The 24,930-nt window shown below is 35.5% G+C and overlaps 1 protein-coding gene across 3 annotated transcripts in view; it reads left to right on the top strand.

Moving 5' to 3' along the window:
* COP1 (COP1 E3 ubiquitin ligase) overlaps positions 1–18,176 on the top strand; it is a 251,325-nt gene extending 233,149 nt beyond the window's left edge. For all 3 annotated transcript variants that reach the window (XM_064276604.1, XM_010590990.3, XM_010590991.3), the window contains 2 exons: positions 15,337–15,381; positions 17,838–18,176. In XM_064276604.1, coding sequence (XP_064132674.1) covers positions 15,337–15,381; positions 17,838–17,855 — 63 coding nt within the window. In that variant the 3' untranslated portion in view covers positions 17,856–18,176. The remainder of the gene's footprint in view (positions 1–15,336; positions 15,382–17,837) is intronic.
* The last annotated feature ends 6,754 nt before the right edge of the window (positions 18,177–24,930 follow it).

Genomic DNA, 24,930 nt, shown 5'->3' on the forward strand with positions numbered 1-24,930 from the left:
TTGAGCAGAGCTTCTCAATGACAGTAGGATTTCAGAAGGTTCAGATAGAGGTAAAGGAGGAGCCTGGACAGAAGAACATAAACCAGCATCGGATAAAGCACCTACCAGACGTTATGCTAAGTTGTATCTTAATTCTAAAATCATCACCCGAAATTTTTTAAGATGTTTCTGTTTACAGTCTGTTTACAGATGAAGTTGAGGCTCAGAGTGGTTAACTGTTTTGCACAAGATTACACAGCTAAGGACTAGAGTTGTGATTTGAACCCAGGCTGACTGGCTCCCAAACTGACTGATTCGACTCTCCTGCCCTCAGGCTGGAGCACAGTATGAACAAAGTCATAAAGGAGGGAAAGTGCAGTAGATGTTGAAGGAACTTCTCATACAGGAGTCTAAGGAGGGGAAGAGGGTAGGGACACTACTAGGGGATGAGGTAGGAGAGTTAACAGATTGAACAGCCTTAAATGCCGTACTTTAAAAAAAAAAAAAAAGTTTGGGCTTTCTTTTATAGGCATTAGAAAGCTCCCGAAGCCCACTGTGCAGGGAAATGAGATTGTCAAATGAGAATATTTCCATAGCATTGTGTAGAGTGCATTGTAATGGGAAGAGATTGGAGGTAGAAAGTCCAGTTTTTAAATAATTTATTCAGCTATTCAGTATTTTTTTGTTCTAGATCAGTCTCCTTTTAGGAGAAAAAATAACAGAAAACGCCAATATGTGATATCCATCTTTTCAAAGATTGAGGTTAACCTCACATATTACAAACATACTTTTATTTAAAGATGTTCCATTATATTCAAAAAACCATTTTTGGACTGCATTTAAGGATACAATTATTCTTTCCCACCTGCTAGCATACAACTTAAATTTTTTTTTTTTTTTTTGGCTTTTTGCAAGAATTTTACTTTTTTAAGTTATTAGTACATGTAGAATTGAGTTTTGTCAAGTAATAGGATTAAAGAAGATAACTCTAGGTGCCTCCGGTGGTTAAGTATTACTGAAGGAATAGAGCACGAATAGAAAAACTAATCCTGTCCCTTCCTTGCGTAAAGACTCCTTGCTTTCATAAATAAAACCTTAACTGTGGTGCAGTAGAATTAGTTTGAATACTTTGCTCAACCTACTGTTCACATCTCATCAGTAATACACTAGCTGCTTCCCAGTCACCAATTCTTCATCATTCCAAACACCATTTTCTTTCAAAAACATGGCTTCTCCTTTTGCCTAAATTATCCTCTACCTCTTCTCTTGAGAAATTTCAACTTTTACACTTCTGTGTTCCATATGTGGTCTTATCTATGAAACCTTTCCCATCTATATCAGGTAGAGGGTTACTTCTTTCTGTACTTCCTTAGTTCTCCTTTGAACTTTATAATATAGTTATTAAAATACAATAATATTGTTGTTGTGTTTTCTATTTAAAAGTCTGTTTTCCTTGCTGGTCTGTAATCTCCAGATCAGACATCATGTCTTATTTATTTATTCATCTTCAGAACGCCAATACCCAACACAATGCCTGGTGTGTAACAAACATGTACCCTAATGATAAATAGATGACTAATGATGGATGCATAAAATGGCATGAAATTAATCAACTTTATGCTGAAGCTACTATAGTATCATGAAAGTGCTGTGATGATGGATATTATTCTCACAGAGGGAGCAGTTTCGACGGTTACCTTTATTGCCTTGGAGGTCCGGGAAAGCTGTCTGGAGAAGACCAAGTTCCAGAGGCCAAGCTAGTCAGGGACTTGTGCAGAGGCTTTCTATGCCACAGGTTTGACTATCAGGTAGAATTGGCTTTTGAGGTCACCAGTAGCCCTGGTTGCACAATCATTAAGAGGCTACGGCTGCTGACCTTTTCTGCTAACCAAAAGGTCAGCAGCTCAAATCCACCAGCCACTCCTTGGAAACCCTGTGAGGGCATTTCTGCTCTGTTCTGTAGGGTAGCTGTAAGTCAGAATCAACTCCACAGCAATGAGTTTGGTTTTGGTTTAATACCATCTAATGGCCAAATCCAATAAAAATCCAATAACCTATTACTAGTAAACAGTTTTTTTAATTTTTCACGATTTTTTAATATTTGTGGCTACTTTCTCTTTCTTAAACTCTTCTTCTAGCCTCTATGATAATATTCTAGTTTTCTTCATACACCCTCGATAATCTTGGGTAGCTTTGCTTGCCTTCCTTGAACACCTCAACTAGAAGTGACTTTCCCTCACTTAAAGAACTATCGTTTATAAGGTGCCATCATACACTTATGTGCCTGGTTTGATCATAACAACTCTATTAGCTCAGTTTTATTAGTATTGTTTTACAGTTGAGAAGACTGAAATTCAGAGACGTTAAATAACTTGCCCATGATAACATAATTGGGAAATATTAGAGCTTTGACCTCAAGACTTTGTAACTCCAAAGGCTGTTTATTCCACTCTGCCACACTAGGTTGAAGTTCACAATAATAGTAGTTTATCTGGAAAGATTTCACACCTGAATGATATTTGCCCTGTGGACAAGGGCGTAAGAGACTCACTTTTGCCCTACTCTTTTGTACTCTTTGAATTTTTACCACACTTTTATATTACCTATTCAAGTAAACAATATTATTTTTAAAAAGAGAAAGAAAGATGTCCCAACAATCCTTCAGGATTGTATTGTTGTCCCCATTTTGCAAGAGAGGAAGCTGTGGCTCAGAGAATTTTAGTGACTTGTCCAGGATCTCATAAAACTGCTAATAAATAAATCATTTGAAATCCAGGCCTGTTTTACTCTATGCACTGTGGCATAGCACACCTACCCGGCACAGAAATAGCTTCCGTTAGTTTTCTACATAAGGAGACCTATTCATATGGTTACAGTAGAACAGTGATAAAATTTTTGAAGTTATTTGTATAGAGTCTCTTTATTAAATTACTTTGTTCTGGTATGCTACATAGTATATTGGTATCTTTGTAAAAAGTAAGACACATACCTTTGAAATTTGTTATTTTACATGAAGAAGAAAACATAGGTTACAAGTCAATACATACAGTTTGATTCCGGTCTTGATATATATATGTATATATGCAAATTAACATATAATACATAAAGAGAGAGGAATAAATGCACACAGACAGTTGTTCTTTCTGGGTAATGGGATATTGGGTGATTTCTGTTTTCTTCCTAATACTTTTTTTTCAAATGATGAATTTGTGAAATATAGCAGAAACATAGAAAAGTATAAAATATATCAGACAGTATAAAGCAGGGGTTGGTAAACTCTATAGCCTGTGGGCCACATCTGCCACCACCTGTTTTTATATTGTTGTATATGGTTGTTTACATATTGTCTGTGGTTGCTTTCCTGCATATAATGTCAGAATTCAGTAATTGGAACAGAGACCTTGTGGCTTGCAAAGCCCAAATTACTTCCTGTCTGGCCCTTTACATACACAGTTTGCTGTATCCTGGTTTAAAGAATAATTGCATAGCAGATACCTACATAACCACTAACCAAATCAAAAAAAAAAGAACATAACCAGCACCCTAGTATGCCACTCAATCACATTCTCCTCCTTTCACCTAGCCCAAAAAAACCCACGGAAGCCATTAATCTGAGTTTTATAGTAATCAGTCTTTTTTCTATATAAAGTTGATCTCTGTATGTCTGCTTTTGAACTTCAAATAAATGGAATCATAGTATATATATTCTTTAGTGGCTTTCATCTTTTACTATCCATTGTTTATAATATTATCCATGTTGTTTTATAAACCTGTAGACCATTCCTTTCATGAACATGCCACAATTTATTCACTCTTTGGTTGATGGACATTTAGGTTGTTACCAGATTTGGACTGTTACACTCAATGAACATTCTCAAATATGACTCCCATGCACATGTAAGAGTTTCTCTAATGTGTTTAGCTAGAAGTAGAATTGCTGGCTTATAAGGAATATTTTAATAGATAATACCAAATAATTTTGGCAAGTACCTTTACCAATTTATACTCCTACGTGCAGAACATATGAGAATTCTACTTGCTCCACAGTGTCATCAACACTTGATATTGTCAGATGTTTTAAGTTTTGGCAATCTGATTAGGTATGTGATGGTATTTCCATTTGGCATTAATTTGCATTTTCATAATGATTATTGAGGTTTAACATCTTTTCATATGTTTATTGACCATTTGAATTTCCTTATTGTAAAGTGCCAGTTCTAGTTTCTTGCCCTTTTACTTTTGGGTTATCTGCCTTTTTTAATTGATTCATAGAATTTCTTTATATATTCTGTATACTACACCTTTGTCATTTATATGGGCTGCAAAGATCTTTTCTCAATTTGTGTGTCACTTTATATGTAGCATCTTTTACTTAATAGAACTTTTTGTTTTAATGTAGTCAAATTTATGAACCTTTTTTTATACTTAGGTTAGGAAGTTCTTCCTTTCTCTGAAGATCATGAAAGTGTTCAGATATAATCATCTGACAGTTTTATAGTTTTTACTTTAAAGTTTAATCCACCTGGAATTGAGTTTTGTGTAAGGTATGAAGTGGAGAGGATCCGTTTCTTTCTTTTCTCCCTAAATGGAAACCCATTTATTTCACCATCATTATTGAAAAGTCTACTCACTTCCCCATTGAAATGCTAATGATTTCATATGCCAAATGTCTGTATGCGTATAGATCTGGTTTTGGCCTCTCTATTTTAGCAAGGGTTACACATAAAACAATCTTTATACTGAACTGGGGAAAAGGAACGACAAAAATATTTACCTTTCTCTTTTGATAATTAAGTGCTGTATTCTTTAAAAAAAAAATTTACTTTCATAACTAAAAATGCCCCTCCATTATGCTGAATGGTAACAAAGATCTTCTAAATAAAGTAAATAAAGGGCTTATATATTATGTTGGGAGATCAGAAAATGTTTAAATCATGGGTAATAGTTGATGATGATCACTATTGGATTTAACGTGAACTTATACATATACGCTGGTGTATGTTTTCTCTCTTAAAAATCGATGTTTAGAAGTATAGTATACATACATTTTAAATGTAATGGTTCAGTGAATTCTCACAAATGTATACACCAGTGTAACTGTCACCCCAACTCAGATACAAAACATTTCCATCACCCAAAAGTTTTCTCACGTCGCTTCATAGCCAGCACCCTCGGCTACTCCAGGCTACTAATGATCTGTTTTCTGTAATCATAGATTAGTTTTGCCTGTTTAGAATTTCATATAATAGAAATCATACAATATGTACATCATTTGTGTCTTGCTTCTTTTGTTCAGCATAGCATTCTTTAAATACATCCATGTTATTGCATATATCTGTAGTTCTTTTTTAATTGCTGAGTTATATTCTGTTGTATCATTATAGCACAATTTATGCATCAGTTTACCAATTTTTGACATTAAATTTCTTTCCACTTTTGAACTATCATGACTAAAGTTGCTACAAACATTTATGAACAACTGTTTGTGTGAATATATGTTACTACTGTAGAGTTCCTAGATCAGGGTTGGTGTGTGTTTAACTATACAAGAAACTGCCAAATATTTTTCCAAAATGGTTATATTATTTTACATTGCTACCAGCATCCTAGAAGTCCCTGGGTGGCACTAACAGTTCAGTGCTTTACTCCTAGAAGATTGATGGTTCGAACCCAACCAGAGAAACCTCAGAAGACAGGCCTGGTGATCTGCTTCTGAGAGGTCACAGCCTTGAAAACCTTACGGAACAGTTCTACTCTGCATACAGGGGTCTCCATGAATCAGAATCAATTCAGTGGGAACTAATAACAACCATCATCCTAAGATTGTTCCACTTATTCCATATCCCTACCAGCACTTGTATTGTCAGCCTTTTTAAGTTTAGCTATCCTAGTTGGTGTGAGTGGTATTTTTAAATTTTGATGAAGTCTAATTTATCAAATTTTTTTTTATGGTTCATGCTTTCTGTGTTACAAGAAATCTTTGCGTACCTCAAGATCACAGAGATTTTCTTCTGTTTTTTTTTCCCAAAGCATATGATTTTAGCTTATATGTTTATATCTTTCATCCATTTTGAATTAATTTTTGAGCAATGTAAAGGATATATATATGTATGTGTGTGTATATATATATATCCAGTTGTTTCAGTGCCATCTTTAAAACTACTGTCTTCCTACTATCCAACTTTTTAAAAAATTAGTTGATCATATATGGATCTATATCTGAACTTCCTATTCTGTTCCACTGCTTTATGTTTACCCTTATAATACCACGCTGTCTTGATTACTGAACCTTTATAGTAGGTCCTCAAGTCATGTAGTGTAAGTCCTCCAGTTTTGTTTTTCTATTTCAAAATTGTTTTGACTATTCTAATTCCTTTGTGTTTCCATTTAAATTTCAGAATTAACCTGTCAGTTTATAGTAAAAAGTCTGCTGGAATTTTGTTTGGGATTGTGTTTAGTTGATAAGTAACCTAGGGAAGAATTAACATTTGTGTCTTATGGTCCATGAACATGGTATATCTGTCTATTTATTTAGGTGTTCTTTAGTATCAGTATTGTTTTATAATTTTCAATGTGCAGGTCTTAACAAATATTTTAAGTTTGCCCCTAATTATTTCATGTTTTTTGATGCTGTCATAAATTATGCTTTTAAAAACGCTGTTTGCCAATTATTCATGACTAATTTATAGAAATAAATTGATTTTGGTGTAGTGACCGTTGTATCTTGCTACTTTGCTGAATTGTATTAATTGTAGTAACTTCTTTGAAGATTTATTTGGAATTTTACATAGGTAATAAAATGATTAAAAAAAACTTTTTTTAATCATTTTATCTGCAAATAAAGACATTTTACTTTCTCCTTTCTGATCTGTATGCTTTTTCTTCCTTTTTATCTTTTTTGACTTTTTGTACTGGGTAGGACCTTAATACAGTGTTGAATAGAAGTGGTGAAAGCAAGCATCCTTGCCTTGTCCCTGATCTGAGGGAGAAAGGGCTCAACATTTCACCATTAAGTATAATAATGGAAATTTTTCATAGGTATTCCTCATTACCTTGAGGAAGTTTCCTTCTGTTTTTAGTTGGCTAAGAGTTTTTATCATGAATGGATGTTGAATTTCATTAAATGCATTTTCTGTATCATTTGTGATTATGTGGTTTTTCTCTTATCCTATTGATACGGCAAAGTGTATCTATTGATGTTTTTTAAAATGTTAAATCAACTTGAATAGCCGGATAAATCCCACTTGGACATGATGCATTATTCTTTTTATATATGGCTTGATTTTGTTTACTTGTTTTTTGTTGAGTGTTTTGCACCTGTTTATAAAGGCGATTGGTCTGTAATTTTCTTCTTTTTAAAATAATGTTTTTCCCCGGGTTTGTGTGACTCATAAAATGAGTATGGAAGTGTTTCTTCCACTTCTATTTTCTGACTTTTTATTTCTTCTGTCATTTTTGGGAGTTTATGTCTTTTATAGAATGTATTTCATTTGAGTTGTCAATTTTATTGTCATAAAGTTGTTCATAATAATATTTTATTATTCTTTTAATATTTGTAGGATATTTAATAATATTCCCTTATTCATTTCCAATTGTCTTTTTTATTAGTCTACATGGAGGTTAATCAATTTTACTGATTTTTTTTCCAAAGAACTTGCTTTGGTTTTAATCATTTTTGTCTGTTCTTTTATTGATTTCTGCTCTTTTTTACTATCGCCGCTATACTTATGTTGCATGTAATTTGCTCCTTTTTTCCTAGGTTCTTAAGGTGGAAGTCATTGATGTTAAAGCACAATCACCATAATACATTACTGATGTTAAACCTATCTGCTTTACTATAAGCATTTAAAGCTATACGTTTTCATCTAGAACTGTTCTAGCTGTATTATACAAATATTGATACGCTGTGTTTGCAGTATCTTTTAGTTCTACATGGTTTCTTGTTTTCCTAGTGAATTCTTATTTGATCCCTGGGTTATTTAAAAGTATATTTTTAAATTTCCAAATAATAGGGGAATTTTTTTAGATATCTTTTTGTTACTGCTTTCTACTTTAATTCTGTTTGGTCAGAGAGCGTACTTCATGTAATTTCAGTCCTTTAAATTTATTGACATTTGTTTTATAGTCTCACACATGGTCTGTCTCATTGAATATTTCACGCGCACTTGAAAATAATGTGTATTTTGCCATTTAAGTAAAATGTTCTGTAAATATTAATTAGCCCAACTTAGTTTTGGTAGTTTTATTCAAGTCTTTTATATCTTTTTGATTTTCTGTTTACTTACTCTTTGAATTATTGAGAGATGACTATTGAAATATCCAACCCTAAATGTGAATTTATCTGTTGTTCTACTTAGTTTTATCAGTTTTTACTTAATGTATTTTGAAGCTCTGTTATTAAATATGCATGCATAGGGTTTTTTTAATAAATTGACCTTTATTGAATTATGAAATGCCCTTCTTTATCCTTGATCATATTCCTTTTCCTAAAGTCCTCCCGATGCTTTTTCTGATATTAATATAACCAGCCATTCCAGCTTTCTCATGATTAATGTTTACATGGTATGTCTTTTCCCAGCCTTTTACTTTTTATCTGTATTTTTTTTTATATTTAAGTGTGTTCCTTATGAATAACATATAGTTGGGTCAACATTTTTTATCCAGTCTTATAATCGCTGGGAATGGTAAATACTTGCTTTCTTCTTTTTCATTTATTGTAATATTTAGGCCATTTACGTTTAATTATGGTTGAGTTTAAGTCTTTTATCATGGTATTTGTTTCCTATTGGTCCTGTTTAATGTTCCCATATTTCTCATTTCCTTTCTTTCTTTATTATTTTTGTAATTCATTTTATTTCCTTTACTAGTTTATTAGCTATACCTATTTTATTTTTTATTGGTTTCTGTAAGGTTTATAATTTTCATGCTTAACTTATCATAGACTGTCTTTAAGTTTTATTATATCACTATGTATGATGTGGAAGCCTTGCTGACGTGGTGGTTAAGTGCTACAGCTGCTAACCAAAGGGTTGGCGGTTCGAATCTACCAGTCACTCCTTGGAAACTCTATGGGGTAGTTCTACTCTGTCCTATAGGATCGCTATGAGTCAGAATCGACCCAACGGCACCAGGTTTGGTTTGGTTTTGGTATATATAATGTAAGAAGAACCTTGAAACAATATACTTCTATTTGTCCCTTTTATCCTTTGTGCTTTTGTTGTCATATATTTCACTTATATTTGTGTTACAATCATGATAATGTTTTATTTTTGCTTTAAATAGGCAGTTATCTGTTAAAAAATAAATGAAAAAGAAGCAAGTATTTACCATTCCCAGCACTCTTCATTCTTTTATGTAGATCTGAGTTTTCATATGGCATAATTTTCCAGTGGCCTGAAGAACCTCCTTTAACATTTTCTTATATTGTAGATTTCCTGGTGAAAAATTATCTCCCCTTTCATTTATCTGAAATAGTCTATTTTTAATAACATATCTAGGTTGACGGTTTTCTCATTCAGCTTCTTAAATACATTGTCCCATTGTCTTTTGGCTTGCATTGTTTCCAATGACAAGTCATAGATCTTGTTTCTCTGTACGTAGTTTTTCTTCTCTGGCTCCTTCCAAGATTTTCTCTTTATTACTGGCTTTCAGCAGTTTGTGTCTTGATATGGTATTATGTTTTGTTTGTCTTGTGTTTTTTGTTTTTTCTCGTTGGGAGTTGTTAAGTTTCTTGGATTTGTGGTTTTGAAATTTGGAAAAATTTTAGCTTTAGGTCTTTTATTTATTTCCTACCCTTTTTCCTCTATTTAGGATTCCAGTTACACATATGTGAGATTACATATTGTTCTACAGGTCACTAAAATTCTGATTTTTTTTCCAGCAGTTTTCTCTTCTTTACTTCAGTTTGAATTTTTTCTACCTGTCTTGTCATATTTCCTTGTGTTTTATTCTCCACTGTCTCATCCACTATTAAGCCCAGCCAATGGATTTTTCATTTCAGATACTGTACTTCTAACGTGCAGAAGTTTCATTTGGTTCTTTTAGGTCTTCCTTTTTTTTCTCATTAAGTTCATTGTTTCCTTTAAATCCTTGAACATAATTAGAATGCCTGCTGTAAAAGTCTGTGTTTGCTATTTGTGTTATTTTTGTCATTTCTGGATCTGTTTATATTTACTGATTCCTCACCCTCCTCCCTCGCAGTTAGAGATCTTGCGCTTTGCCTCTTGAATGCTGTACACTGTGATTGCTTCATTGTTGAACGTCTGAACTTTGTTGAATTCTTTTAAGACTGTTCAAGTTTGTTTTGGCAAAAAGTTAAGTTTTATGGATTAACTTGATTCTTTTGATACTTTCTTTTAAGCTTTATTAATCGTGGATCCAAAGTAACAGTCCTCTATTTTTTCCTGTAAAAAACCAGGTAGCAAACATTTTAAGCTTTGTAGGTTATATGGTCTTTGTTGCAGCTCCTCAGTTCTACCTGTGCAGTGCAAAAGCAGCCATAGACAATGTGTAAGCAAATGACCATGGTATGTTCCATACAACTTAAATTCAAAATACTAGCAGCAGGCCAGATTTGGGCCATAGGCCACAGTTTTCCAACCTCTGATCTAAAGAATCATTTACTTTAAGATTAGTTTAGCCCTACTAAGGTGGTACCTTTGGGGACTCTATTATATGCCCTAAATGTTCAGCAAGGTTTCTTTACTCTGGTTAAAACTCAAATGTCTCTTAGCTTTTTGTGAACTCTGGGATTTGATAATCTTATGGGTTCTCAATGAGTGTGTTTTCCCCATATACAGTTATTAGCCCAGCCTTGAGTAGTTTTACCCTATCCATGAGCAGCTTATTTTTTAGACATAAACTGAAGGGGACCCCTGTGCACATGTCTAGAACTTCAAGTAGCTTTTTTCCTCTGTGTTACTTTGCCCTGCAAATTCCAGCTTCACTACAGATACCCTGAACTTCAGTTTCTGTCTCCTTAACTCGTGAATCTGCTGTGTTCTCCTTAGATTTCTCTATGCTTTGAATTCCCCTTCCTGACTATGTGGTCCAGAAATTGCCTCTGAGCAAAAAGCCAGGGCAGTTTTAAGAGTTATCTCATTTGTTTCCCTTGTCTTAGGGATTACAGTCCTGTACTGCCTGTTGTCCAGTGATGTTTTATATATTGTTCAGTTTTCTCTTTGTTTATAGTAGAGGAGCAAGTCTAGTGCCATTTGCTCTGCCATGGCCAGGAATGGAAGTTTTTTGTTTTTATATATGTTTATACCTATAGTAAAATTAATCACCTTTAAAATCAGTTACATGCCTAGAAATAAATTCTCCATTACAAGTGAAGCAAATAATTGTTACTTCTCAACTTGCTCAGGATTTTAAATCATTATATATATATTTTTTAAAAGTTGCCATCTAGTTGATTCCTAGTCCTGGTGACCCCATGTGTGTCAGAGTAGAACTGTGCTCCATGTGGTTTTTAAGGCTGTGACCTTTTGGAAGCAGATCGCCAGTCCTTTTATCAAGGAACCTCTGAATAGATTTGAACCGCCAACCTTTTGGTTAATAGTCAAGCACTTAACTGTGCCACTCCTTGGTGTATATATAATGGCTCTTATAAGCTAATAAAGAGAAAAATGTTGCAGCAGATGCCACTATTTTGTTTTAGTATATGTTAGTATAGTAACAAAAAAAACTGGCTTAATAAGCAAGTCATTGTATGCTTGTGTATGTGTCTTCTGTTTTTGTAAGAGACTGACTATTAATTTTCCCACTGTCTTCCCTTAATCTTTTCAAATTAAAAACAAAATAGTGGATAAGCTATTTACTTCCCTTGGAGGAGAGTTATACAACAAAACCCAGTTTCCAAGAAAGAGGGAGAAAATAATAGGATTACTGATCAGTATTTTTATTTTATTCTGCAAGTAAAAACAACTCACTGAGCCAAAATTTGTTTGCATTAGGATTTTGGCAGACTACAGCTATAGCTAGGAATTACTAGTCATTCAAAACGCAGACAAGAATCATTTAGAATCTACAGCAATAACCTTGTACAAAACATTTCCAGATAGCTATGCTAGAAGTAAAATATCTAGATTTTGTTCTCTTTTTTTCTGTTGCATGAAAAAATTAATATATCTTAAGCTAATATCTGGGTGTCTAAAAGATGGCTTAATCCTAAATCACTTTTTTTCTAAGTATATGGTCTTTGATGAGAGGGAGAACAATGTGAAGCTTTTTTTTTTTTTTTTCCTGTTGTTTGTTACTTTGAATAGTTGGAATGTTTCTGAGAATTCTGAGGACACATTGTCAACTATATGTAAGTCCCAAAAGAACGACTAGCACTGGACAGTTGCTTCATGTGGTGGCTTATCTGTAAATGAGTTATCTGTCTGCCTGCATAGGAAAAGGTGTTAAAGAGTTAACCACACTCTGATGGCATCTGACACCGTCTATTAAGGCCATAGTCAAGCCCATAGGTTACAAAAAGACAGTGTTTATTCATGCTGGATAGTTATCAGATGTTTTTTCTTCTTTGATTTAGTTTGGTAATCCTACAGATTTAGAATCCCTCTTGTGTGATGATTTAGCTAAATTTATTTATATGGAGCCTAATCATTCAACATTACCACATTGCTACAATTTAAAGGTTTCCAGTTCCAGTTCAGGCCTAGATTTTCTTTGAAGTGTCATACCATCTGATAATATACCATATTTTTCCAAGCTTTTCTGCCACCAACAATCAGAAGATTAAATTATGTAAGTCATAATTTCTATAACTGGCAGAAATCCCCTCCTCCCCAAGTCCAGAGTGAATCTTCACCTCCACCAGGTTTTTCTGCCTGCCTTCTTTATATTTAAAAGATGACTGGAACGCCTTTGAATTATGGTGTTGACAAAGAATATTGAATATGCCATAAACTGCCAAAAATGAACAAATTTGTCTTGGAAGAAGTACAGCCAGAATGCTCATCAGAAACAAGGGCCGTGAGACTTCATCTCCCATACTTTGAGTGTGTTATCAAGAGGGACCATTCCCTGGAGAAGGACATCATGCTTGGTAAAGTGGAGGGTCAGCCAAAAAAAAAAGGAAGACCCTGAATAAGATGGATTGACACTGGCTGCAACAGTGGGCTCAAGCATAACAAAGACTGTGAGGATGGCGGAGGACTGGGCAGTGTACCATTCTTTTATATATAGGGTCACCATGAGTTGGAACCCAACAACAACAACAGAATCAAAATGGCAGAAAGAGATTGAAAACTTTGAGCAATACGTTTTTCATTTTCCTGACACTATATGTTCCCATCTTATTTGAGGAACATGAGTAATTCTTAATGGCCACAGCATTTAGTGATAGTGGCTCCTGGCAGTAGGTTTTTTAGAGACTGGAGTCTTTCCTAAACAGCGATTAATCAGTGCTTTTTTTTTTTATTTTCAACTTCATTTCAGGATAGTGTTCACAGGAGAATAATTTTTCAATCCTCTGGTAGCAGTTTTGATACCATGAATCTTTTCTAAAGAGCTACCATATTTTTACTTAAATAATGTATGCCTTCTACGTTTGTTTGCCAAAGCACACCCTCCCCGCAAGAGGTATTTTCGTAGGCATGTATAATAATTTTTTTTACAGCAACACGTAAAAAAAAAAAAAAAAAAACTGGCATAGCAGTACTTATGAAAATACCTCACAAGCAGAGGGCACGGTTGGCAAACAAACGAAGAAGGCACATGTTATTTGCATACTAAAGTTCTTGCTAGAAAGAAATCCATATTGCACCACATGGTGCCTCTTTTTGCTGTTTTCTGAGGTAGGCATAGGAGTTCTGCCTCTTGACCCACTCAGGGTAAGTTATCTTACCCCATAAGGCTACCCATTACCAACTCTAAGCACTTTGTGAACCGAGGTAAATCTCAAATTGATCTTCCTGCCCCCCTCAGCCCGATCTACACAATATGGAAGCACTGATTCTGTGCGTATTAACTCCCAGAAGTAGCCCATAATGCCCCAAAGTGGATATCTAAACTAATTCTAATAATACTGTATTACCTGGGTTCCTATTTTTAAGAACATATGTACTGATTTAAGTGAAAAAGATCAACAGTTCCCATGCTCACCTCCGGGGCTGTAGGGAAATATCTTTATTCCTTCTTGATACAACTATGACTTAAGCTACTGTCGCTACTGACTACCTCCGAGGAGTGTTCTGATCCCCTAAACAGTTTAGGGATATTGAAATAATTTATTTCTCCTTACATTAGTAGTAATAAGATGAGCATTTTTCAAAAATAACTTTACTATAAATCAAAGGAAAAATTAAAAAATAGAATGTATGAGTTTGAAAGCCAAGGTTACTACAGTTTAGCTCACTTTGGCTGTAGTAACTTGTCCAGCAAAGGCCAAGAGTTTTCTTATGATTTTGTCATGAAGCCTAAAAGATATTCAGGCTGATCCTATCCTTTCGTTGAGGTTTGGCCACTTTGTTTCTCGCAGCTATCATTTGGACATGGTCTTTCCATCAGTCATGTTGCGTCTGTGGCAGTTTTGAGCCTGTTCACCTCTTAGCTGCCTACCCTGGAAAGCAAAACACTTCTATATGCTTCTGACCTCCAGAGCCCTATTAGACCCTGTTTCCAACAGGAGACATGTCCCAATTCTTCCTGCTTTCTGAGATTCTCTGGTGCACTCAGACTTGTCCATTCCTTTCCCCACCCTTCCTACTCTACAAAGAAAGAGTTTTTTCCTAAGTCTTAAAATATGAAAAATATTGCACCACACATTCTCATTCAGATAATCACCAAGGTTATTAAAAATGCATATGCTGAGTGATAGGAAAATTAGAGAAAGCCTTCCCTCTCCCAGGTGGATTTTCCCATTATCTTGTTTTTCTAATACCAAATGGCTATCTGTAGAGGTTTGTACCAAAGATATTGGCAGCATTTACATCAATTTTGGTGTTTTATGGAAGAAAATAAATGAAGAGGGAATTTTCTTGGGAAAAGATTGCTCACTTTGTTTTTCTCAAATTATTTTTGTGTTTTATTTCAGTCTTTATTTCTCTTGGTTTTCCTTCTATTGGCAATCTATTTCTCCCTCCCCCTTTTTTCTTTACATTTGAAAGTTTCCTACTCTGCTTACAACTGTGTTTTTTTGTTTTTGTTTTTTTAATTAAAACTTAATCCTCAAAATATGGGGGTTTTGCTATTAAAACTCATAGCTAAAAACATGTTAAAAGTTGGTTTTCCACTTTAGATTCTACTGGTGTCTTAGGGAGAAGTGAAGAAAGAACAACGAGGATATTCTTCTGTTGGACTGTTCCCCAGGAAATCTTTCTCGGTGCTTTAAAAGTTCTTGTTCTTTTCTAGGAGTCCAATGTGCTGATTGCTGCTAACAGTCAGGGTACAATTAAGGTAAGTTGTTTCATACATCTCTGTTTTAAACTCAAATCCATATTTAGACTATAACAGGATCATGGGAATTTACAGTTGTGCTAAACCTTAGAGATCATTCCAAATTAATGGGCCTCTGTTTCCTTGGAAGTGGTTTGATTGAAAGGTAAAAGAATAGGTAGCATACAACTATGGTGAAGATGATAGTACTTGTTAGAAGATTGTAAGGATGCTGAATGAAATGATTGATAGTCAGACTGAAAAACAGGTAAAGACTATTGAGTATTTGTTGTGGGCGAAGCACTGTTTAGCCTCTGTTAGGCCAGTACAGCTACCTCCAAGGACATTCACTGGACAAGGTTGAAGATAGAGCAGGAGATGCTTAGATGATCACGAGATTTAAACATATCTTACTCTTATTTGGGCAATGGTTAAGAGCTTGGCTGCTAGCCAAAAGGTCAGCAGTTCAAATCCACCAGCCACTCCTTGGAAGCTTTATGGGGCAATTCTACTCTGTCCTGTATGGTCGCTATGAGTTCGAATCTACTCAATGACAGTGGGTTTGTTTTACTCCTGTGTTACTCTTCTCTTCCTCATCTTTCTCTTCTCTTTCCTGACAAATGGATTTTTTCCTTAGTTGCCCAAACTTTTTTTAGTATTTAATATTTTAGTAATCAATTGAAAATTGATCATGTGATTATGTCATTATTATATTCTGAAAACATGAATATCCTGTGGCACACAGTCTCAGTCACAAATTCATACGTTTTCCACATAATTTTTTTTTTTTCATAATCAGAAGCTCAAAGAAGTAAAAATTTTTATATAAATGTACCACTGAATAGTAACAGTTGGACAAATAAATCCTTAGCTAAGCAGTGAAGTTTCTAAACAAAGCACTATTTTGGAGTAGGTTTATGGTACATAGGTTCAACTAGCACTTAACTGATTCTGAGGGTACCTGTTCTTTTCACATATTCTCTGCTGACATGGAAGTACCAGGAAGTACTTCATTATGCATTTACTTCCTCTTTCACTTGACATTCATTTTGACATGACTTCCTTCATCCCTTACTCTTACCTAAGAGGAGAATGACCCAGCACCAAAGGAGCAAGTACAAGCCTGACACATTGTCCTATGGAGATGAAATAAACTCAAAGAGAAGAACTACACTGTTAGCTGGTCAAATTAATTTCCATGACAGTCTGCTTTTTATGCAGCTAGTTTCTCTGTTTGGGAAATCCTATTAGAGAACCACAGACAGCATAAATGAGAGCCAGACTTTTAAACTGATCAGTGTTTTTATGTTCTGGAAGCCTAAAGCAAGATGATAGAAAGGTCTTGGAATCTCTGTTTTAAGTAGCTTTCTGTAGCCTCTGTCTTATCTCATGGCAAGGCATGTATTGAAAAAGATGCACCTTATTCTTCAAGTTTTGCCTCTGAGGCTGTTGGGATGGCTGGCGTGCCTGCAGGAGCGCAGAACTACATATGCACTCATAAATTCTGACTGACAGATCTTAAGATTTTGTCTAGTAGCGTTGGCCTCTTAAGCAGCCTGATTACCAAATATAAAGACAAAAGGTATTATGGAAGTGCAGGGATAAGTCAAGCCTTAGGAGAGTAGGAGAGGACAGGCTTGCATCTTTAAATCTAGATGGAAAATTTGCAGCCTCTGTCTAACATACTCATTTTTTATAGTGTTTCATAATTGTCCTCATGTTCTCTATATCTCTTCTTAGCTACATCTACTTTTTCTATATTATTGCCTTTTCTTGGTCCCATTTTTCATTTTAGCAATGCCTTAACTTCCTTAGATGATTAGTTACTACTTTAACTCTAAAAACTAGCAAAATATTATCACACCAGATGATTGAGTAGAAAATGGATTAAGCAGTAGGAGAAGGTAAAATTTTAGGGCCCACATACCTTGATCACTATAAACAGTAGTTCTCAGTAGAAGAAATAGATTAAAATCCTAAACAGTAATACTTAAAATTTTCTTAAAAATGTCAACATATATTTTTTAAATGTTACACCTATACTGAGGAAAACAAAAAAAGTCTGTTGCCATCGCGTCGATTCTGACTCAGCGACCCTGTAGGGCAAAGTAGAACTACCCCATAGCATTTCCAGGGAGCGCTTGTTGGATTTGGTTAGCAGCCAAACTCTTAACCACTACACCACTATTTCCATGCTGAGTATCAGCCAGTTTATTTATCCGTATGTTTTAAGTAGTGCGTCTGGAAGGGCTGCCTAGTTAACTGTGGAGATAACTAATCTGAAAGTTGTCATGCAACTTAAATAAGGTAAGAAAGGATTAATGTCTAGTTCCTTCAGATTCGTTAGCAGTTTACCAATTGGGAATAGTTTTCTTAATTTGGTTCTCCACTGATAAATATAGTGAAGATTCATCAAACTCTTTTTGTATTTTAAAACTATTAATCTGACACCCCCCCCCCTTTTTTTTTCCGATTAGGTGCTGGAGTTGGTTTGAAGAGTTTACTCAAGTCAGATTGTACTTGTTCCTGCTGAAATACATCTGCAGCTGACAATGAGAGAATGTGATGTCTCTTCCCCAAAGTCATCATGGGTTTTGGTTTTGTTTTGAGTATTTTTTTCTTTCTTTCTTTTTTTTTTTTTCCCTGCCTTTATGACCTTTGGGACATTGGGAATACCAGTGAACTCTCCGCCATCAATGTAACTCCACGGACTTTGCTGCTGTTGGTGGTGTGGTTATCTAATTTTTGTGATAGGGAAACGAATTCTTTTGAATAAAAATAAATAACAAAAAATAATAAAAGTTTATTGAGCCACAGCTGAGCTGGGAAAGTTTTTGTCAAATGTGATGAAAGATAATTCTTTTCAAGAAGCGGCACGCATAAACTACAGGATAAGGGATCAATGAATAATTTGTAAAGTCCATTATTTCCCAAACTCTTTGGAATTATGCATATCAACATAAAATATAACGTATGTGGATTCCTTCCAGTGAATTTAATGTTTAAAGTAGAAAGATTAGTAACTTTACCTTAAGAATTCCTTTCTTCATTCTCTTAACAGATTTCTATCATCAGCAAGTACTATACTCCCTCATCTCTCTGGATCTGACCAGAGATCTAAAATTTTGACCTATTGAAACCACATTCAAACAGAAGAGGAATTAATTTCAGTCTCTGTGACAGCCAGCTGTGTCTTTGCCTTTGAAATGTCACATATGCGTACCATAAATCCTAAATGTAGACTAAACCAACTTATTAAAGTCATGGCTATCTGATAGTCATAGGTCTTGATGCCATCTGGGCTGAATGATGGCTTAGAGCAGGGGTCAGCAAACTTTGTAAAGGGCCAGATAGTAAATATTTTAGGCTCTGTAGGCCTTATGGCCTCTGTGCCTACTACTCCACTCTGACAAAAACTACGAGTGGGCGTGACTGTGAAACAGGCAGAGGGGTTGGACTTGGTCCACAGAGCAAAAGAGTTTGAAGTCCTATTACCCAAGTTTCCAAGTCGTACAGTCTCTTTGACTGTCTGGTTAGTTGTATAAATTGTTCTCAAGTTGTAAAAGGAAGGAAGCTAGTAGTCAGAAGAGAGCAACAGGTCAAGCAAAAGTCATATGAAGAAGTATTTTTTAAAAGTCTGAATACTTTATAGCAGAAGATACAAATAGAATTGTACTCACCACATAATTTATAAAAGTAAACACTTAGAAACACTTGGTTAAGTAAAAATATGAATGATGAGGGTAATTAGAATATCCCAACGGGTTATTTGGAAACCCTGGAGTGTAGTGGTTAAGAGCTACAGCTGCTAAGCAAAAAATCGGCAGTTTGAATCCACCAGCCACTCCTTGGAAACCCTAAGGGGCAGTTCGACTCTGTCCTGTAGGGTCGCTATGAGTCAGAATTGACTCGACGGCAATGGTTTGTTTGTTTTTAATGTGTCCTTTTACTCAAAATTATTGAAACCTGCTATAGGAACACATTTTTCTTTTTTGTCTGAAACCCTTGAGACCAAATGTGTTTTGGAATTTAGAACTTTTGAAATTTTAGAAGGTAATAGAGTACAAGCAAAGGTAGTTACCATTGAGTCGATTCTGACTCACAGTGACCCCGTGTGTTGCAGAGTAGAACTGTTCCATAGGGTTTTCAAGGCTGTGGCTTTTTGGAAGCAGATCACCAGGCCTTTTTTTTTTTTTTTTTTTGAGGCACCTCTGGGTGGATTTGAACCCCCAGTTTTTTCAGTTAGTAGTCAGGTGGTTAACTGTTCACACTATCTAGGGATGTGTACCATATCTTTACACAAATAATGAGTGTATGTCTTTTTTGCCAAATGCACCCTCCCCCTTACAAGGTATTTTTGTAAGTGTGATATACTATGTTGCTGTAAAAAAATACATATAGCATAGCACACTTATGAAAATACATTGTGGGGGAGGGCATGGTGGGCAAAAAAAGTATAGCATGCACATTATTTGTGTAAAAAAATACAGTACTGTATATTATGTAACACCCTCCAGCAGAGTCTGGAGCAGTACTGCGTTGTCAAACACGTTAATTCTGCAGCAGAAGTATGCGTGTTCACATTACATGGGCTTAATAAAGGCTAAAAATAGTTTTGTATCAGTTCAAGTCTGATTTTGCCTTAAACTTAAGGGAACGTTTTTAGAGCGTCAAGAGAATTACAACTCACTAACTTCTAGGAATTAAGAATATGATGAATTTTGGGGCTCAATTCTGAGAGAAAAAACTAATGTCATTCAAAAGTTACACCTGTCACCAAACGGAACAATGTTAGTTATCATCATTTTCAAGATTAATGAATGAACTTTTGCAAAGATGTCAAAAAAGTTTTTTCAAATGTAAATTCTTCATTTATGGAACTAATAGGCAGATATGTCCAGAAAATCATCAAAAAATACAGTTAATGCCTCTTTTAATGCAATTAAACAGAAGCAGATTTTATGGCTTTTTATTTGGCCTGAGTTTTTTTTTTTTTAATATTTTCTTTCAAACGGTAGACATTATGGGAGTTTTGCATGTTAATTTCCATATGTAGTTGTTAGTTGCTGTCAGGTCCATTTGTTTAGAAGTTGCAATAAGATCTTTTGTTATCAAATGGACTCATAATTTTTTAACAGATAATTTAAGAAGGCAGTGCTTCATTTGTTTTCTAAATTGTGAGAAACATTTTTAAATATGAGTTAGTCTCTACAGGGTGTCAAGATCAGACTATTCCTTGTAAAAATAAGATAATATTTAACTAATGCTTAAGGATAATATATACTTTAACACCAGAAAACTTATATGTCAAGAAGAATGTGTGTTTTCAGGTTACAGTGGATTTGTAGGAGTTTCTCAGACAGACCTCCTGCCTTTATTACTCAGGCAAATGACTCCTGGATAAGAAACATTAGTGATTGAAGAACTTTATAAAGTTCCTATAAGAAGACTGAGCTACTAGATACTAGACATCAGAAAGTTTATGGGACTAAGCCACAACTTCAGAAAAATGAACATAACTGGACTATTAGTAGGCAAGGAAGAGTTGGATGAGTTTGAAGAGTAGAGAGCCAAACATGGTGGAGCCTTCTAGAGCATGGTTGAGAATTTAAATTTTTTTATAAAAGTGATTAAAAGAGAATGACATGATCTGGTTTTTGGTGAATAGATGGGGGCAAGAGTGCAATTAGGAATGTGATCAGGGAAGAGTTAATGGTAGTTTAGAGTAGAGTAGTATGATCCAACCTAAATGTCTATTTCAGCAAATAGAGTTTACTCCAATCTTAATTCCTATGTCTCAAAAGAAAGATTCTTGATTAATTTTTTAAGTAATTGTCTCATACTAAGTTGTGACAACAAAGACTGTAACTCAGGTTTATTTCTTTAATAGTTATGCAGTCTTCAACCACCAGAAAGTCACTTGAGAACATGATGACCAATATGTTGGTGAGCTGTTTTGGGACACCACTTCTCTAAGCCAACCAGACCTAGAAGCTGCCTGGTCTTCCTTCTAAATATAAGGATAATCGGTCATTGTCCTCAGTGTAGTTATGCAAATGTAACTGGGATTGGTAATCAGGAAAAGTCTGCTTGCTTAGAAATGAAACATTAGGAAGTGTTACCTTGGACACTGAGCCTGTTATGTTACATGCTGACGTTAACACCTATAATAATGGCATCCGTAGTTCTCCCAAGAAGTCCTGGTGGTTCACGCACTTGGCTGCTAACTGACAGTTTGGCGCTGCAAACCCACCGGGTACTCCCTGGGAGAAGGATGTGGCAGTCTGCTTCTGTAGAGATTTACAGCCTTGACAGGCCTACTGGGCGGTTCTCTTCTGTCCTACAGGGTCATTATGAGTCAGAATTGACCCGACAGCAGTGAGTTTGGTTTTGGTGTGGTAATTCCTCCCAGAGCATTTAGCTGTCAACTCACGTGTTACTCCTGTACTGTTGGACTGAAGAGAAAACAGTGATCATTGTAGAAATATTTGTTGAGCTCCTACTTTGTGTGAGGCACTGGGGATATAAAATATGATCCTTACCTTCAAGAAGGTTTTTGTCTAATTGGAAAGACAAGTAAGTAATCAGGTTATGATAAGTGACATGGTAGACATAAGCTTAGGTGTACATAGGAAAAACCAGACTGGTGGAAGATTAAGGGCTGGGAGTGAAGGCAGTTATCAGGAATTTTTCCATGGAAGAGGTAACAGCTAAATTGTGAAAAGCAAGTAAGAATTAAGCTATAAGAGGCAAAAGGATATTTAAGACTAAGAGCCAAAGAAACTGAACCAGTTCCTGTGGAGATGATTCTGACTCATGGTGGCCCCGTGTATGTCAGAGCAGAGCTGTGTTCCATAGGGTTTTCAATGGCTGATTTTTCAGAAGTAGATTGCCAGGCATTTTCTTCCAAGGTGACTCTGGGTGGACTTGAGTCTCCAACCTTTCTGTTTGCAGCTGAGCGCTTAACCATATGTGCTACCCAGGGACTCCTCAAGACCAAGAGAAGCTTATAAGAAGACGTGAGTATCTCCCGCTGGCCAAAACTGGAACAATTTTAGCAACAAAATTAAGTAGATTATAACTCAAAGTATAAAGTAAATACCAATGAGCCCATACTGATATAAATGATTCAGTAAACAAATACGTGGAGGAAAAGAGAACTCTCCTGGGCAGAATTCCAAATTTACATGGATATTCTGCCCTGAAGTATGGTCTGTGCATAGTGACTTCCTTCCAAAAAACACAACATGGAAAGGAAGAAAAAGCAAGTGGAGAAACTCGACAGGTACCACCTTAGGTGATGAAGTTCAGCATCAACCATGAAAAGTCATGTTGATAGAATGTGCACCCTGGATACAATGTAATAAAAATGCCACTTTAAAACTCTCATCTTCCTCTCAAAGGCTCTTAAGCCCTGCCTAATCATGAGAAAAACATCAGACAAGTCCCAGTGGAGGGACATTGTACACCATACCTGACCAGTACTCCTCACAACTGACAAAAACAAGGAAAGTCTGAGAAGCTGTCATGGCCTAGAGGATCCTACGGAGACATGATGACTAAATGTAATGTGGTAGCCTGGATGGGACCCTGGAACTGAAAAAAGACATTACATAAAAACTAAGGAAATATGAATAAAGTGTGGACTTCAGTTAATGTATCAATAGTGGTTCATTAATTGCAGCAAATTTACCATACTAATATTAACATGTTGATAATAGGGAAGCTGCAGGGTACCTGGGAACTCTGTACCATATTTGCAATTTTTCTGTAAATCCAAAACTTCTAATATAAAAACTTTATTAATTTTTTAAAAGTACGAAGATAGATGAGTATATACAAAACAAAGTGCAAAAAGGGATAGTGTAAGTCGAAGTTGGAGAAGTATATAAGGAGTAAGTCGCAATGATTTGTTCCAGCTGTTGCTTTAAAAGAATTAGTGGCAACGCATATGGAGTTGAGGAATTTAAGTTCCAGTCTCAATTTGGTTTGAGCAGTTTTGCAAAGATGCTGAACACCTATACTCCATAAAAATACTCCATATATATGTCTAAATTCCATTTATTGACAATGATACTCTCATCTCTGTTAAGCTTGTACCATAAAAAAAGTAAATAGTCATTCTTGTAATTTAGTCATTCGAATATCTGAGTTTCTGCAGTTCTTCATGTATTTATCTGAAATCATTACAGTTTCCCAATATAAGAGATCTATTGAATCAAGAAATCTTTCCATTTGTATGTGGTTTTAATTTGTTCTCACTTCTCTGTGAGTCATTTGTCCTTGATCTCTTTTAGAAGCAAACTTACTCGTCCCCAGGTAGTTCTGAAGGAGATCTTGGGTTGGAAGTGGTAGAGGTTCTTATGAATTCTAAATTCCCAAAGCTGGTAGTGGTCCAGTGTCACGAATTATTGTGTAAAACACTTGTAGTCTCTCTGAAGCTAATTTTATGGATTTCTGTATGTGCACTGACAGTTTTGCCTACTGTCAGTGCTCAATCTATGAGTGGAGGTTTAGACACCTTTTGGAAGAAGAACATAAAATATAGTCTCCAGGATTTGCAAGAGCCAAGGCAAACACAGGCAATTACTTGTATGCTCCAAATAGAAAGATTCACCTGGAGGTTTATACATCTGAAAGAATGTTTTCTCCTAGAAACTTCTTCGTGAGTGAGCTACAGTGGAAAAACAGCCTAATAGTAATTCAGTTCACTGGTTTCACCAGCTACTAGTCTACTGGATGTGTGCCATTGCTCAAAAAGGATGAATAAGGCCATATAGACACTTATATATGGTAGATTCAGTCATTCATCAAAAACTGGAGTGTCTACTATGTGGTAGGCACCATTCTAGGCGAGGGGTCACGAGACTCTTTAAAGGACCAGGTAGTAAATATTTTAGGCTTTGCGGGGTAAGCTCTCTGCCATTTTAGCATATGAAAGCGGCCCTAGACAAAATGTAAACAAATGAGCACAACTATGTTCCAATAAAACTTGATTTATGGACACTGAAATTTGAATTTAATTTTCATAGTCACAATATTATTTTTAAGCCATTTAAAAATGTAAAAATCATTCTTAGCTCATGAGCCATAACACACAAAAATGCAAGGAGCAGCAGTGGGCCTGCAGGCCATGGTTTGCTGCCCCCAGTTCTCAGCACTGACATGCAGCATGACAGGTAAATAAGGAAAAAGAAAAGTCCAATCTGGGAGCTTGCATTCTAGTGGATAAAATTATTTCTGCAAAATGGGTTTCTCTGTCCATAATGGTGTGTCTCGCACAGGAGCCTGGAAGTCTCTACGTGGCTGAAAGCTTGTTTTTGTTGAGTTGATATTATTCCATGAGTGCACACAAGCAGTGCTAAGGTTACTTGGTCTGTGCACTTTGAGAGAATTGGGGATACTGTTTTCCTGCTAAAGCTCAGTAGACAGACATATTTGGACATTTTATTACTGGGGTAGAATATGAAGATCTCCACAGTGCTATGAATATGAAGATCTCCACAGTGCTACGTCCCCTGAACAGAGAGACATCAGAGAGCTGGGGTTGAGATGATTTTCACAGAATAC

The sequence above is a fragment of the Loxodonta africana genome, chromosome 25 (assembly GCF_030014295.1).
Source record: "Loxodonta africana isolate mLoxAfr1 chromosome 25, mLoxAfr1.hap2, whole genome shotgun sequence".
In the NCBI taxonomy this organism is placed as follows: domain Eukaryota; kingdom Metazoa; phylum Chordata; class Mammalia; order Proboscidea; family Elephantidae; genus Loxodonta; species Loxodonta africana.